Here is a 13,552-nt window from a genome sequence, read left to right as displayed (position 1 = left end):
TAGCAATAGGTGCACACTCTCTATTCAAGGAGACAAAGAAGAAATATTTTAAGTGACAGCTCAACTGACAGAGTGACACAGTCAAGAGAATGTTGACCGACAGGTTGATATGCACGGTGTTTCCGAGGAAAGCCCATAAAAATATTTCACTTTGAAAAGAAGGACATTGAGAAACACGTGTGTGGTGCAGTACACACCTCGCCTCGCCCCTCCACACACACATCTACATTTTCGTTCATTGAAGAGCAAGTCTTTAAGTAGTCTTCAGCGACAAGAAGGCCTTATCTTCACAGAGAACCGGTTTGACAAGCCAGGCTTGCTGACCCTCTCATAGAGAGCACACGAGATATTTTCGCTAATCAAAAGGTAATATTAACTTCCGAGGCCCGCCTCCACAGGTACAGGAAGCCCCCGAGGGCAGTGCGAGCGTCAGAATACCCGAAAAGAGTTTCAAACTATTGAAACCTTTGCCTTTTTGAACCGAGCTTGGATGTTACCGTTTGACGATAGAAGACGATTGTATGTGGTTGTGGCTGACGGTTAGAACAGACAGCGAGGAGAGGTTGGACGAGTTGACAACGACAGCGGAAGTCACGCCAGGTGCACTGTACTGTCCAGGTGCTTCAGTCGTGTCACACCGAGTGCTGAAGCCAAATACAAAATGGAGAGAACGAGTGTAACCGTCAGGTGACTCACTGGCTTGGTTGGTTTCCTAGACGATATTTTGGAGTATTTAGAGAGAACCTCCACCATCGAAAATACAAATGGCAGTGGTCGTGGAGAAGGAAGTCATCTTCTGCGGGATCTGGAGACCTCGGGAGGGTCACATGGACGACAGCTTCCTCCGTGCGGTCAGCCGAGAGTTCCTGGTGAAGCCTGGCGCTTACGCGTCATGGCGGCTGACGTCAGAGGGTCTGACGGTGCTGGTGACGCAGTCGGAGAGTGGCCGGCAGGGCAGGACGGATCAATCCCGCTGACCGCCATTCGTGATGTAACGGTGAACCGCTACAACCCTGTGTGTCTCATGACTTTCTACGTGGACCAGGCCAACAGGTGAGCACATCCTTTATAAAGTATTTTACTTGCAGTCTGGAGCTGCATTTATTTTTAATAATGTTTACCGTCTCCTACCCCAACAGCAGCACTGCCCAATGTCCAGTCTCGGGACACTGAAAGACACTTGGGAAACTTACCTGTCGACTTATCTTTTTCTGCCCTACGAAAAAAAAATTCAGACCGTGTTTCGGGGTTTGAACTGTGTTGGGTTATTGTTACTAGCCACATTGTTCCTAATGATGTTTGTTGTCATTATCTGTGAGTGACTGGCTCTAGTTGTAGGCTGCTTGAGTATGACATGCAGGATGGAAGATTATGAGTGGTAGACGAGCATCATTAGCAAAAGTGTTGTTGTTGGTGGTTTTGGAGGGAACGTGCTTCCACCTCGCGCTGATTTCGCACTTGTTGGCAAATCCGTGACAAATATGCATGTGACATTTTGAATAATGCAATCCTTCTTCTTCTTCTGCTGCTGCCTAAATAAAAAAGAGGAGCGACCACATCATAGTCATGAAAAGCTTCGTTTTACGAGTTTTCCCCATACAGACAAATTACTGTAAAATCAAGATTTGATGTTAATTTTCTACCCACCAAATGTCTAAAATTGCAAGAAGTGGAGGACAGCGTGGAAAGTGTGCGACGGTCTAATAACTTGAAATCTGATTTTTCCATAAACAAAGAAGTAACCATAAGCTCTATAACTATTAAATACAACGACACTGGCTGCATTAAGTGGATACAAATCATGCAATAATCTGCATTTAAAATATTTATTAACTCAAAATGTGCATTTTGCATCAGCAAAGTCAGGTGACTTCTAATGGCACAGTTGACAAGATTTGATAGGTGTCAGTAAAATTTATCTGTAAGTGCAAAAGCATTAGCAACAATTACAAACCAATAACTATTAATTATTGCAGTGTACAAACACAAATTAACTGCATTTTAAAATATCTTTGAATTCATGCTCTTAATAATTCTATTTTGATATCCTGTCAGAACTTTGTACTTTTCATGTGACAAAATCACTAATAATTTAATTAGAAAATTAATAGTACGTTTTAACATGGCAGAAGTATTACATACAATGAAATATTGTACTGCATGCCAGTTTTTAAGAATTTTGGTCAAATTATAACCCAAGGTACAGGGAAGCTAAAACGGTGTACTCTGCGCTTTTAACTAGAATTTTGCATAAGTTTTACTATGATTTTTTTTTACGATCTTTTGTTCACTCAGGACTATTTATCGTCACAGGAAATCTCTTCCTCCTTTTCTATCTCCGGCAATATTTAGTATCCTTGCCCCGCCCTTTGATGCAAACATGTCTCGTGCTAAATCTCACTTTTTGTATCGCTTGACCTTTAACCTCTCCCTATGTCGTGCTTGGCACACCTCATTTCCTTGTCCATTTGACTATCACTCGCTGAATCTGATGTATTTAAGGTCTAGTCGGGTGCGAAGTGTTTTCTCAAGTGACCGAGTAAACTTTAGTGCAAGATATTGCTGTAAAAATGTGGGTAACTACCTCACTTTCGTTCTCCGGACACAAAAACATCATCGTGTACAGGGTAAACAATGTCAAACTCTCGACTACACGTTTATCCACAGATGCTCTCAAAAGCAAATCAAAACAAACTTATTGTCTGTCAACAACATACTTCCATTGGCTGAGGCCTTCACAAAGTAAACGTGTCTGTATACAATGGTGACGTCAGTGTTGTACGCGTGTATCCGGAGAGTGGAAAGGAAACATTCGTTCAGATGTCGGGAAAGAGTATCTTACATTAATATTTACCTAGTCATTATAAAAATTACTGCCAAATTTATAAATTACAAACAGGTGAAAATGTCTCGGGATTTAAACATCTGCTGTCTTTGCTTACTTTAGATTTTTTTACACAAAACTTTTTCTTAGTTTTGTTTTTTTCCTGTTGTTCGTAACTGCATTACCTGTAACGCATCATTCTGATGAATGACTGGTTCCTTCTACTTCTGGGCTGTTTGATCTTGAACTGTTCATCTACATGTCGTCTCTTCGTGATTTATCTATGGTTACTGTCGCGTGTCTGATCTTCAAGATTATCTCTAAAATCTTCTTTCATTCTTTTTTTCCCGTGCTGTAACCCCACCTGCCTTGTTACTGTCATGTGAGACTGTACAGTGATGTAGGAAGATATTCGGTTTGGGGGGAAAGATGGAAACTGCGTGATAACAGTCAACGATGTTTGAACTCGCACTTCACACGAGCCTCCCACCCAACGTAAATACTTTTTACTATGAAGAAAAGGATATAAAACAACATATTTCTTATTCATTAGTCGCAAATTCATCATCATCGGACCATAAAAAAAGAAATAAAATAGTCCACTCACAGGGATGCAGCTGAGCAGCCAGGCCAATGAGACAATATGTAATAAAATTCCTACAAATGGGAGGCACTTTTATGGCTGTGTAACCACCTACATATTGCTCTATATTTATCACAGGATTTTGTTCAATGGGACTCCTTTCGTCGCCGTCATCTTTATCTTTTCAGTTGCGCGGTCAGCAGGTTTTGATATTTATTTTCATACTAAAATTGTCCTTTTAGTTCTCAAGGTTTCAGTGATTCCACAAGGTTTTCCTTCTTCTAAAACTTCTGATAGAAAATGTGTATAGCATCGAATATTTGTAAGTTTTTAGTACATTACCCTGTTAGTATCCTCTTAACGTTTTTTATATTTGTCTTGTTTAATTGTGTTGTTTAATTGCTTGTTCTTCTGTCCCTCATATGCTGTCCATGTCTCGTTCTTGTTCTAAAGCGCTAAGAGCATGCTCCTTATGAGTGTGAGTATGTGCTGCATACATTTTGCATTTAGCATAGTAGTAGTAGTAGTTGTTGTTGTTGTTGTTGTTGTTGTTGTTGTTGTAGCAATAAAACAGGAGTGGAAGAAAATTGTTACTGCATTGCAATCAGAAAAAAACCCAAGAGAATACTGAAAGAAAAATTCAAGTCCACCCTTCTGCGTTCAGAAGATAAATTAAGTTAGCGGTACATTGATATCTCTATCAGTGTGATCATTGCTCCCTGTAAAGTGATCTCCCGAAATAATCTGAAAGATATCTTCCGAGATTTTCTCTGAATATTGAAGAGTCGAAGATTTATCGGAATCAAGTAAATCTAATAATTCATCATCAGTAAATTTTTTTTGTTGTTTATTTTGTTTTTGTTTGTTTTTGGCAATTCTTTCGCTTTACTCACCACTTCGAAATTGCGAAGACTCGTAGAAAACGAGTTGCCTCCCCGTCAGCCAATCGCTCAGTGCATTTCTTCGCGTTACCAAGGAAACGTTAGTATTTGAGTATCCCATTGGATAGCAAGGGGATCAACTACCTGATTTGCTTATAAACATCTGCCGATAGATCTTATCCTTGATTAGTACTCAAATTAATAATTACTGGATTGAAAATACAGACTTCAGGCTCTCTGGTAAGTATAATTAATATGACGGGGTCCTGACAGGGATACGGTAACAAACAGATTTGGATTTAGTCATTTTCTTGAGAAACTCGGGACTAATCGCCGTGGGGCACCTGGATAAAGACCATTGTTCACTTCAGCTTTAACATAACTCGATATTTCCCTGTTAGCTTAATGTTTAAAGAAATCATTTTCACAAAAAGTAAAACTTCACAATGTTGACCCTGATCACCTTTCCGGGCCTCTTCTGTTAAAATGCTGATTGAACTCATTTGGTGATGACGAGTCGCTGATGTTGATGATAGGGGTTAGTGTACAGTCATCAGATGACAACCGGAATTTCTGGCTGGGATATAGGGGATAAAAAGTTGAGAGAAATAATCAAGACAGACACACGGAAATTATTTAGCAGAAATAGTAAGTATTCACATGGTTTAATCAATCAAGTTCAATTCGCTCATCTCTGTCAGTGCTTAATTATCTTCCAAACTGTCAGTATCCTCACACCATCAGCATAAATATACATACATGCTAAACAACAAAACAAACACAATATACAAACACACACACACGCGAATAGATTTGTTCAAAGAGAGAAAGTGCTGAGTCCATTGGTAGACACTTTAATCAGTAGAGGAGTCTGTCGGTGGGTTGATGGGTCGTTCAGTGGGTCCTGGAATAATCAGCAAACACCAACATAATCAACCATGTTTCATCGCCAGGTTCAGCGCTCTCGTATGTGAATGCGAGAACGAAAAGGACGCTGTCGAGCTCGCCAGGGTCTTCCGTTCCTTCCAGAGGTCAAAGGTCGGAGATGAGATGCCCTTCCTCAAGCAGCCTGGAAGCCTGAACGGGCAGGTGACTGTCCCGACCCTGGAGAACGGACCCAAAGCAAACGGCCATGCTGGAGGTACCACGATCGTCTCCGCCAAGCACGAAGTCGTGGTGGAGGTGGAGAAGGAGCACCTGCCGCAGGTCGAGGTCGAGGTCAATGGTCGACCTTGCTGCAGCGTGGGCGTGCAAGCGGCTCTGAGCGACTGCGACTCGGACGTGGAGTCCAGCGCCTCGACCATGACGCTGCAGGCGCTGCGGGAGGAGCTGCACAGCCTGTCGCAGGAGGTGCGTGACATCAGGGACCTGCTGCAGCGGACAGGGGGCATCAGCACGGAGGAGTACTTCCGCCGCAATCCTGGCCCCGGCTCCGACAAGTACGTGGCCGTCCTTCCTAGCAGCCATGTGTCAGACCCTCCCAAGGGGCAGATCAGCGAGAAGAAAGTCAACTTCGCTGAAACGGTGCGTTCGTCGCCGCAAGGGGTGGTAATGGTTCAAGGCGGGCAGGATCAAGACCACGACCTCGACTTCGACATTAGGAGTATCGGCATGCAGACAGAGGTTGGACCCGGGGGGAAGCAGATACGCCAAGCGGCCCCGCAACTTTTCGCCTCATGATCACGCAAAGATTCCCAGCTCCTATCGGCATCCGCGATCCTCATCCAGCACATCATCCGGTCCTTTCTCCCCTACAGCGCCCGTCTCCCCCTACAGCCCCAGCGTCTTCAGCAATGGCGGCACCGACTTCTCGTTCCACGTGACCAAGCGCCCCCCACCACACTCGCACCACGAGCTCCGCTTTCGTTCCGCCTCACTACCGCGCGGCGCGGGGCTCCCATCCAGCGCTGTTGTGCGCCCCATCGAGATGGTGTACCACGCGCATGCGTCGAGCGTCCGTCTCAAGAAGACGAAGGAGATGAGGAAGCCGGCATCGTCTGCTGTCCACGCCAACCATGGTGGAGTCACCTCTGGAAGCTTTAAGAAGTCCCGGCCAGGCGGCAATCACGGGATGCAACTCTTCTACCCAGGAACTCTTCTCTACTAAACTCTTCGCCACGTCCTTCGAGAAACGGGGAAATCTGAGCGGTAATCTTTTGTAGACGGAAAACGAGAGATTTGAAACAAGTTTTTAATACTGCTCCGAGCTGTGTCGTCCTTTTATTAAACATCCCCTCGATCTTAAGTAGGGTTCGATTCTTTTGCTGCAACAGCAGGCGACAGAAGATTTTTGTCCTTCATCATGCAAATCTAAAATTTCAAGAAGCAAGAAACCAAAATTAAACTTGGGATTGGCAGTTGCTAAAACGTCTTTACGAAACGATTCAGGTAAACAATTTTTAAGTTTACTGTGATTGTAATGCACTTGTTACAGAAAACAATTGTGTTTCAAAGGCTTTGAATGCAAAATGAAGTCGTTTGCGTAGTTGTGTGATTTGGGTGACAACGGAAGTCCGAGGTCCTAACGACACTGGATGCACGTGACTGAGTGATTTAGACTGGGACTACAGCATCCTACGAGACTAAACTGGAATAACTCATCGGCAGAAAATCACAACCAAAGCAAAAAGCAGTGAAATCGAAATTGTGAACGATTAAAGTGTTGTCTAGTGTGTAAGCTAAATTATAATTAGACCTCTGTGACTCGTTAGCAAACTGTTTTGACATGTTTATGTTCTGTGGCCTCAGCTAATGATTGGATGGTCGTCGATGAATTTTTAACCCGTTCGCTTCTGTTGATTGGCTGGTGAAAAGTTTACAGTTTAAACCCGTTAAGCCGTTTACAGAACGAAATATATTGCAGATGGACAGTATGGTCGCCTTGACAACCTCCACTGCTCTCCTCAGATATGGGATGAGGAATCGGAGATTGTGGAAAAGTTGAAAGGCATAACACAGTCTCCCCCTAGCTGGTTGTTTATCTATTCATCAGCATATGCATATGTCACTGAATTAGTTTACAGTATAGACCGGAGCTTTTAATTTTGATGTAAATGAACCCTGTGAAATTTATATTAATTAAAATTTTATGTTCGTATGTCTTCTTACAATCTTTGCAAGTTTATCCTTGTTGCTACCTTGAGGAGCATAGGGCCGCTACAATCTTTGCAAAGTATTTATTTATTATTTTGGATTAGTTTTGTAGTCGGGGGAAGTGTTGGTCTGGTGTATACATGAAACAAAGGCAAGTCCCGGGTAAACCAAGAGCAGTCTCATTGCCTTCGTAGTGATAAAGTGAAGTCCCAGACTCCACGGATGCTGATTTATCCCATGAGACCGCAGTTATTAGTGAAAAAGATCTCTAGAGTTTAATAAAATAATATCCACAGCGTCTAGACAGTGCCTCGTCACTAGGGAAACAAGGTGTTAGTCCTTGATTAACTAACCTAACCCCTAATTAGCAGTATCTTACCATTCGACCTCTTGGTCATGAAAGGATTTAGTCATCAGTTTTCCTTTTATATCATCGTCCCTCCCACTTCTACTTTCCTCTCTGTGTTTCTTCATTTGATAAGGAATACGATGAAGTCTTTGTGATCACTAGCGCACGAGTTGTCGATCCTGACACACTCTAGGCAATGCGCAGGGGAGAGAACCCAGTGACCGTATTCTCTACCGAGAGCTGGAGGAATCTAGGGACGAGGGATGCAAGAAGGTGCACGGTGCCTTTGACCTTGTTATGGTAGGTTGAGGGTGTACAGGGTGTTAGAGCAACGCCCTGCTGCCCCCACCCGAACATCGTACCTTTGAGGTGTATCTTATCTCTCGTTCAACCGGTTTGAGCTTTGAAGGGTCGGGGTTAATTTAGTGGCCGTTTATGACAGCATTACACACTTTTTTCAGTTTTTCATCGTCAACATGTCTCTACAAGCAGGAGAAAAGACGACGTTGACCCACCCGCCGGGTGTGCGAGAGGGTGGGAGTGGTTAGTCAATGAAGGTAGTGCGTGCATTAAGACTTACAGTGAATGTTTTATCAGTCGGTAGGTACAAAAATGTGGCTCAGTGATGGGGAGAAAGGCAACACCCATGTGTACGCATACATACAACACGCACACATACATATACACACGCATACATACAGACACGCATACTCACATACTCTCTCATCATACACACGCGCGCACACAAACATACATAAGCACGCACATACACCCAGTAAGAGGTAGATATTATTAGGAATTATTTTTCCTACCAGACCAATGAACCACAAAGATGCAAGACATCAGTACGCACTATGAGTATATGTGCCAATCTGTCTTTATTACCAGCTAGTATTTCAGTGTTTCCAACAGTTACAGTATTCTAACTGACTTCTAAGACTGACATTTTTCAGAAGCAATTTCCTCCATCATTAGAATTTGAAAGGTAACTGAGCAGAGCTAAGACCACAGTTGTAACATCAGGTTTTACACAAAGAACTTTTGCAACGTTCTCCTAACGGACTGTGCCAAGTACTTCAGTGTTTCACAATATTCCACAACGGATCCGCATTGGCATAGCAGGGTTCAAACTAAAATAAAAACGAGAAGCTAATTTTTTAGGGACTTTGAAGGGGAAAACAGGGCTTGCAGCTTAGGACCGGGTGGTGGTGCCAGTGAAGGTTCCACAGGGAGGAGGGGTGTGTGCCGCCCAGTCACAGGTCTGCAGGTGCTCGTTGAACACCAGACCTGCGCACAAAACGACCGTTAGTCGGGGGAAACAACTCTTATTGGCTTGATTACAGTTCTACCTTTCACTCTTCTGTACCTGAAAATATTTCCTTGTCTTTCACGTCTTGTTGTGATTGTCTGTAGCTTTCACAGACTCACTCACTTGCTGCTATTTGTGCGAATCTCTGTGTGCATGATGAATAAAGTGAATGATAAACGAATGGATAAATAGGTGTGTATGTAAATGATTACCTTGTGTAGAAAATTAAGAAAATTTACACGTGTACACACACACACACGCACGCACGCATGCACACATCAGTGACTCACTTCCACTACAGTAGTTGTGGCCGAAGTAGGTTCCCCCGGAGCACGTGTAGTAGGATGTGCACTGGTTATCGACGTCTGCGTACTTGCCATCTGCTACGTTCTTACAATCCTTCTGGGAGCCGCATGGAGGGCCCACGTCCGCGACACTGTGAACACCAAGCACGTGACTCTAAATAGAACCCTCGTGAGGTAGAGTCAGCAACAAAAAATGTTTCTCTACTTGTTCTTCTAGATAGTTACAGAGGAGGTTCATTAAGAAGAGAATCTTTATTCTTTAACTAAACAGTCAGAGAAAAGTAACAGAAGAAACGTAAACGATAGTAGCAGAGAAGGGAAATCATAAAAAGTTCATTTTAATTCAGTCACCAACAAGTGGACTAAACAAGGTATTTCTGTGACTACAAGATGGGGAGTGACCATCAGAAGAAAGTGCATCCTGAACTGAAACTGAAAAGTGGAGTTGATAAAGAGAAGAAGACAAAGAGTCACCGAGTTGTGAAATCATTCAAACCCTGACTTTCAACTTTCAGAGATGGTCAAGAAGCGGGTGGTAAAGGTAGTCATGGGGTCGGGTGCATGAAGGGCGAGGGCATGATGGCTACTCACGGTGCGCACTGCCCCGTGCGGGAGTTGTAGACCTGATCCTGGGCGCATTCTGTGATGGTGCCCACCCCGTTGACACACGTGATGAAGGACTTGCACCCCACCTCGTAGGCCCCGTCATGTGCACCCTGGCAGTCGAAGGCAAGCGCTGCAAGCAGAGACAGCAAGTTCAAGCTTGACTAGATGATGATGACGACCACGATTTTTATATAACGCAGAACCATGTTCATACTGGGTATTGTATTAAATACATATGCCGTTATTCTCTGACCCTTACAGACGAGCCTCAGTTATCAACCGAGAGTAAGTCGTTTTCTCGGGGCAAAAACTCAAGAAAGAGCATCGCACTTTCCTACTTACATCGTCGTGTTACTACCTCGGGGGTAAAGAAACAAAGTGATATCCGCAGGGTCTTAACATTGTTCTCCCTTCAGAGGAGACGGACAGTGACCACAAAAACAAAAGCAAAAAATCCTTTCTAAATCTCTACCCTAGAATTTCACTCCCCCAACGGTACAAAGGTCAGGGGACGTCAAATCTACTGATGTCCTGTACAGTCTGTAGGTCCTCCGGCCTTCTCCCTCCCCATCCCAGTAATCGAGTTTAGCAGTAATTCTGATCCCCATCAGGGGCCGGACTCGGGTAAAGTCGTCCCCAGGAATTCAAGTGTAAGCATCTCTTCCCTGTGGTAATAAAACTGCCCCCAGACTCCAAGGATGTTGCCTTGACCTAGGGACTGTGGTTATTCATCAGTGGCAGCGACCACAGACACTACACAGTGACACTACAGACATCTCCTGTAGTAAAGCAACTCCGCACGGTCTCGAGAGTGGGTTGTAACACGTGGCCTACAACAAGTATACTGCACTATAACGGTATATGGTATTTTAAAAAAATATTTCTACTTTTGTTGGAGGGAGAACAAACTATTGAAATATCTTAATAGCTACCTCTCCTCCTGTGGAAAAAATCAAAGAATGGACAGAGAAAATTAGAGCTAACTACCTACTTGAGTACACACACAAAAAAAAGTGTAAGTGTAAGATGTCGGTTAAATAATAATGAAAATTACAAATATTCATCACCAGTAACTGGAAAGAGCAAAGCATCATGAACATGTCAGTGAACAATTACAAGGCATCACTAAGCAAAGGTAGGTACCTGCGGGCAGAGAAAGGCAGAGGACGACCAGGAATCTCATGTTGAAGCTGTGGTGGAAGTGACCATCGCCGCTGTCTGGCCGCATCATTTTATCTCATCTCGAGAAGGATGACGTGGCCAGCCAGACTCCGCAGGCCACAGAGCTAGTCGTCTGAATGTTGTCTGTGAATGTTCACAGTTCTGTTCACGTGGGAGGCCATGTTGTTGACTCCAGGATGGGCTCCGTCTGGCCACATTCCGCTGTGATGTGAGATCCTCCGGGTGGAGAGGAGGCCCATCATGGACACGCAGACATGCCTCGTCAAGGGCAGGTAAAAAGAGGTCGTTTTCCTGGTCAAAGGGAAGTCAACCTTTTGGGGAATTCTCAGGTAAGTGGGTCATTAAGTTTGAGAGGAAATCACAGGATTATTTTTTGTGTCTATCTTCCATCGACATCAAGACCATCTTCTGTCCGAAACACCTGTTCATTTTATTTAAGATTGGGGTAGCTTAGCGAAACTGTGAATAATGGAATGAGTTATGTCAAGTGAGCATAACATTTTTATAAAGTTGTTCAACGATTTCATTCCAAAAGACTTCGTAAACTGTACAGTACCCACCCACGTCTGATTTACGTCTAGGGGCCTGATGGGCGGTTGGCAGTTGCAAATCTTCATGCAAGCATAAATGGATGTTCTTAAGAGTTACTATTTCTTCAAACAAACAAAAAAAAAACCCCAACAACAAACAAAAAACAAACAAAACGAAACAAACAAGCAAAAGAAAAAAAAACCCCAGATTTTAAAAACAAATCCGCTTCGTTTTTACACCAGTTTATTCAATAAATTAAATGTCAGATGAAATGCACTTTTGCAGCCTTGTTATCACCAATTTCAGATGTACGACCTTATAAAAGGTTTTTTTAATATCGGAGCCAAAACTTTCTCCACTCTCGGCAACACAGCCATTTGCAATGAGCACACCTGAGATGGGGAGCAGACTGAGTCGTGGGAGGACGGGGAGGCGTATGGACGGTGTCACAGGTGTCACAAGATGCTGGGCAACCTAAGGATGATGGGATGCCGGCCCTTAACTATGTTTTTACGTAAATAAAAACTCGAACAGAGGTTGTGGGAGGGAGATAAGGCAACAAATATGAGTATCACCGAGTTTAATAAGCAGGGTACAAAAACGTGTGTGTGTGTGTGTGTGAGTTTGTAGTTTTGGATTATGTCTGTATAGTTTAAAGGTTTGGAATGCAGTTTAATATACATTAAGTGCAGTTTTAGTTTACTCATGACTCAAACTGATCGCGAGGGCAGAAAGAGTTACTATCACAGTGAAATCATGTGATATTCGTCACGTGAATCCAAGAGAACCGTGATATGTGATAGTCTGGCTCCTTCAGTTGGTCAGCGCACCTGTCCGTCGCAAACGGATGTCAGCAATCTTCATCTTTAACACTTTAGTGCAATCCTCTCGGTCCTTATTCTCCACAAAAATAAATGTGTGTGTGTGTGTGTTTGTTTCCAGATAAATAAAAATTCTCTGCAATTATCTTCACATTTTAATGCTTCAACTTTGAAACCCAAGAGCTGCTCCCTGTTTAAGTTTGACAGTGTCCCTTTCTTTAGACCAGAAAGTAGCCTGAAGCTCAGGTGACATCAGTTTTCACAGGTGAAAGCCAGAGTTAAAAAAAAAACATTAAAGTTTGTGACTCCCTTCGTTTGTGTTCATCTCCAGGCTTCTGTCGTTCTCATCAGGTATGAATAAGTCGTCAAAGAAAGGAAACCGGGTCTCCTACCCACCCCTAAAAATAGAAAGAGATGTTTTAAAACATAATAGAGAAAAATCTTTAAACAAACAAACAAACACTATAAGCAAGAACTCTGTCGCAGAAGACACATGGTAAAGCCGCTACTTACTGACCGCTGTTTAAGACTAAGCAAAGATTCTCACAAAGAGAATAACAACCAAGAAAATATTTCTTTTATCCGAACTGCTGAAAAATGAAAAAGAGAATAATGCATAAATACACTATATAAGTAGTCTTTATTGTTAGCAGCTAAGTAACCTAATTTTTTTTTTAATTAGTGGCAAAACAAAGTGGTCAAGCCTTAATGCTGTTGTTGTTGTTGTTTGTTGTTATTATTATTATTATTATTATTATTATTATTATCGTCATCATTATTATAAAAGACTAGTTCTACACCTTCTCAATTAAATCCTTGAGACCGGATCTCTTATTTGTGATGGAAGACGGCAAGAGCTTGTTCCGTTTCTAGCTCAAGGCAAGTAAAACTAAATCTCGCATCTTTAGGCAGTGATTGGGTTTAAAAACAATAACGAAAAAAGGACTAAATTATTTATGCGATGTCAACAACATTTTTCAACTACATTAAAAAACTTGTTTTACGACAGACGCACCAACAAGCCCTAAACAAGTACGGGTGGACAGACGACACCAACAAGCCCTACAC

The 13,552-nt window shown here is 42.9% G+C and overlaps 2 protein-coding genes across 2 annotated transcripts; one reads left to right on the top strand and one right to left on the bottom strand.

Moving 5' to 3' along the window:
• On the top strand, window positions 1-7,377 carry LOC112563250. The gene is made up of 2 exons (XM_025237081.1): window positions 1-1,053; window positions 5,242-7,377. Exons 1-2 carry the CDS (start codon window positions 893-895, stop codon window positions 5,966-5,968), a joined length of 888 nt encoding a protein of 295 aa, XP_025092866.1. The 5' UTR covers window positions 1-892; the 3' UTR covers window positions 5,969-7,377.
• Window positions 7,378-8,585: 1,208 nt separating this feature from the next.
• LOC112563261 (proprotein convertase subtilisin/kexin type 5-like) lies at window positions 8,586-11,242 on the bottom strand. Its single transcript, XM_025237100.1, has 4 exons — window positions 11,094-11,242; window positions 9,936-10,080; window positions 9,330-9,475; window positions 8,586-9,017 (listed from the first exon to the last, which is right to left on the bottom strand). Exons 1-4 carry the CDS (start codon window positions 11,179-11,181, stop codon window positions 8,923-8,925), a joined length of 474 nt encoding a protein of 157 aa, XP_025092885.1. The 5' UTR covers window positions 11,182-11,242; the 3' UTR covers window positions 8,586-8,922.
• Window positions 11,243-13,552: the final 2,310 nt, after the last annotated feature.

Source organism: Pomacea canaliculata, linkage group LG4 (assembly GCF_003073045.1).
Source record: "Pomacea canaliculata isolate SZHN2017 linkage group LG4, ASM307304v1, whole genome shotgun sequence".
NCBI lineage: Eukaryota > Metazoa > Mollusca > Gastropoda > Architaenioglossa > Ampullariidae > Pomacea > Pomacea canaliculata.
This window is presented reverse-complemented; position numbering and strand designations above follow the sequence as displayed.

Coding starts and splice junctions, on each gene's coding strand:
- LOC112563250 (XM_025237081.1), top strand. CDS start 893: ATGGCGGCTGACGTCAGAGGGTCTGACGGTGCTGGTGACGCAGTCGGA. Junction 1,054..5,241: donor TACGTGGACCAGGCCAACAG/GTGAGCACATCC, acceptor TTTCATCGCCAG/GTTCAGCGCTCTCGTATGTG.
- LOC112563261 (XM_025237100.1), bottom strand. CDS start 11,181: ATGATGCGGCCAGACAGCGGCGATGGTCACTTCCACCACAGCTTCAAC. Junction 10,081..11,093: donor CTGCCTTTCTCTGCCCGCAG/GTACCTACCTTT, acceptor CTCTGCTTGCAG/CGCTTGCCTTCGACTGCCAG. Junction 9,476..9,935: donor CGCACGGGGCAGTGCGCACC/GTGAGTAGCCAT, acceptor TGGTGTTCACAG/TGTCGCGGACGTGGGCCCTC.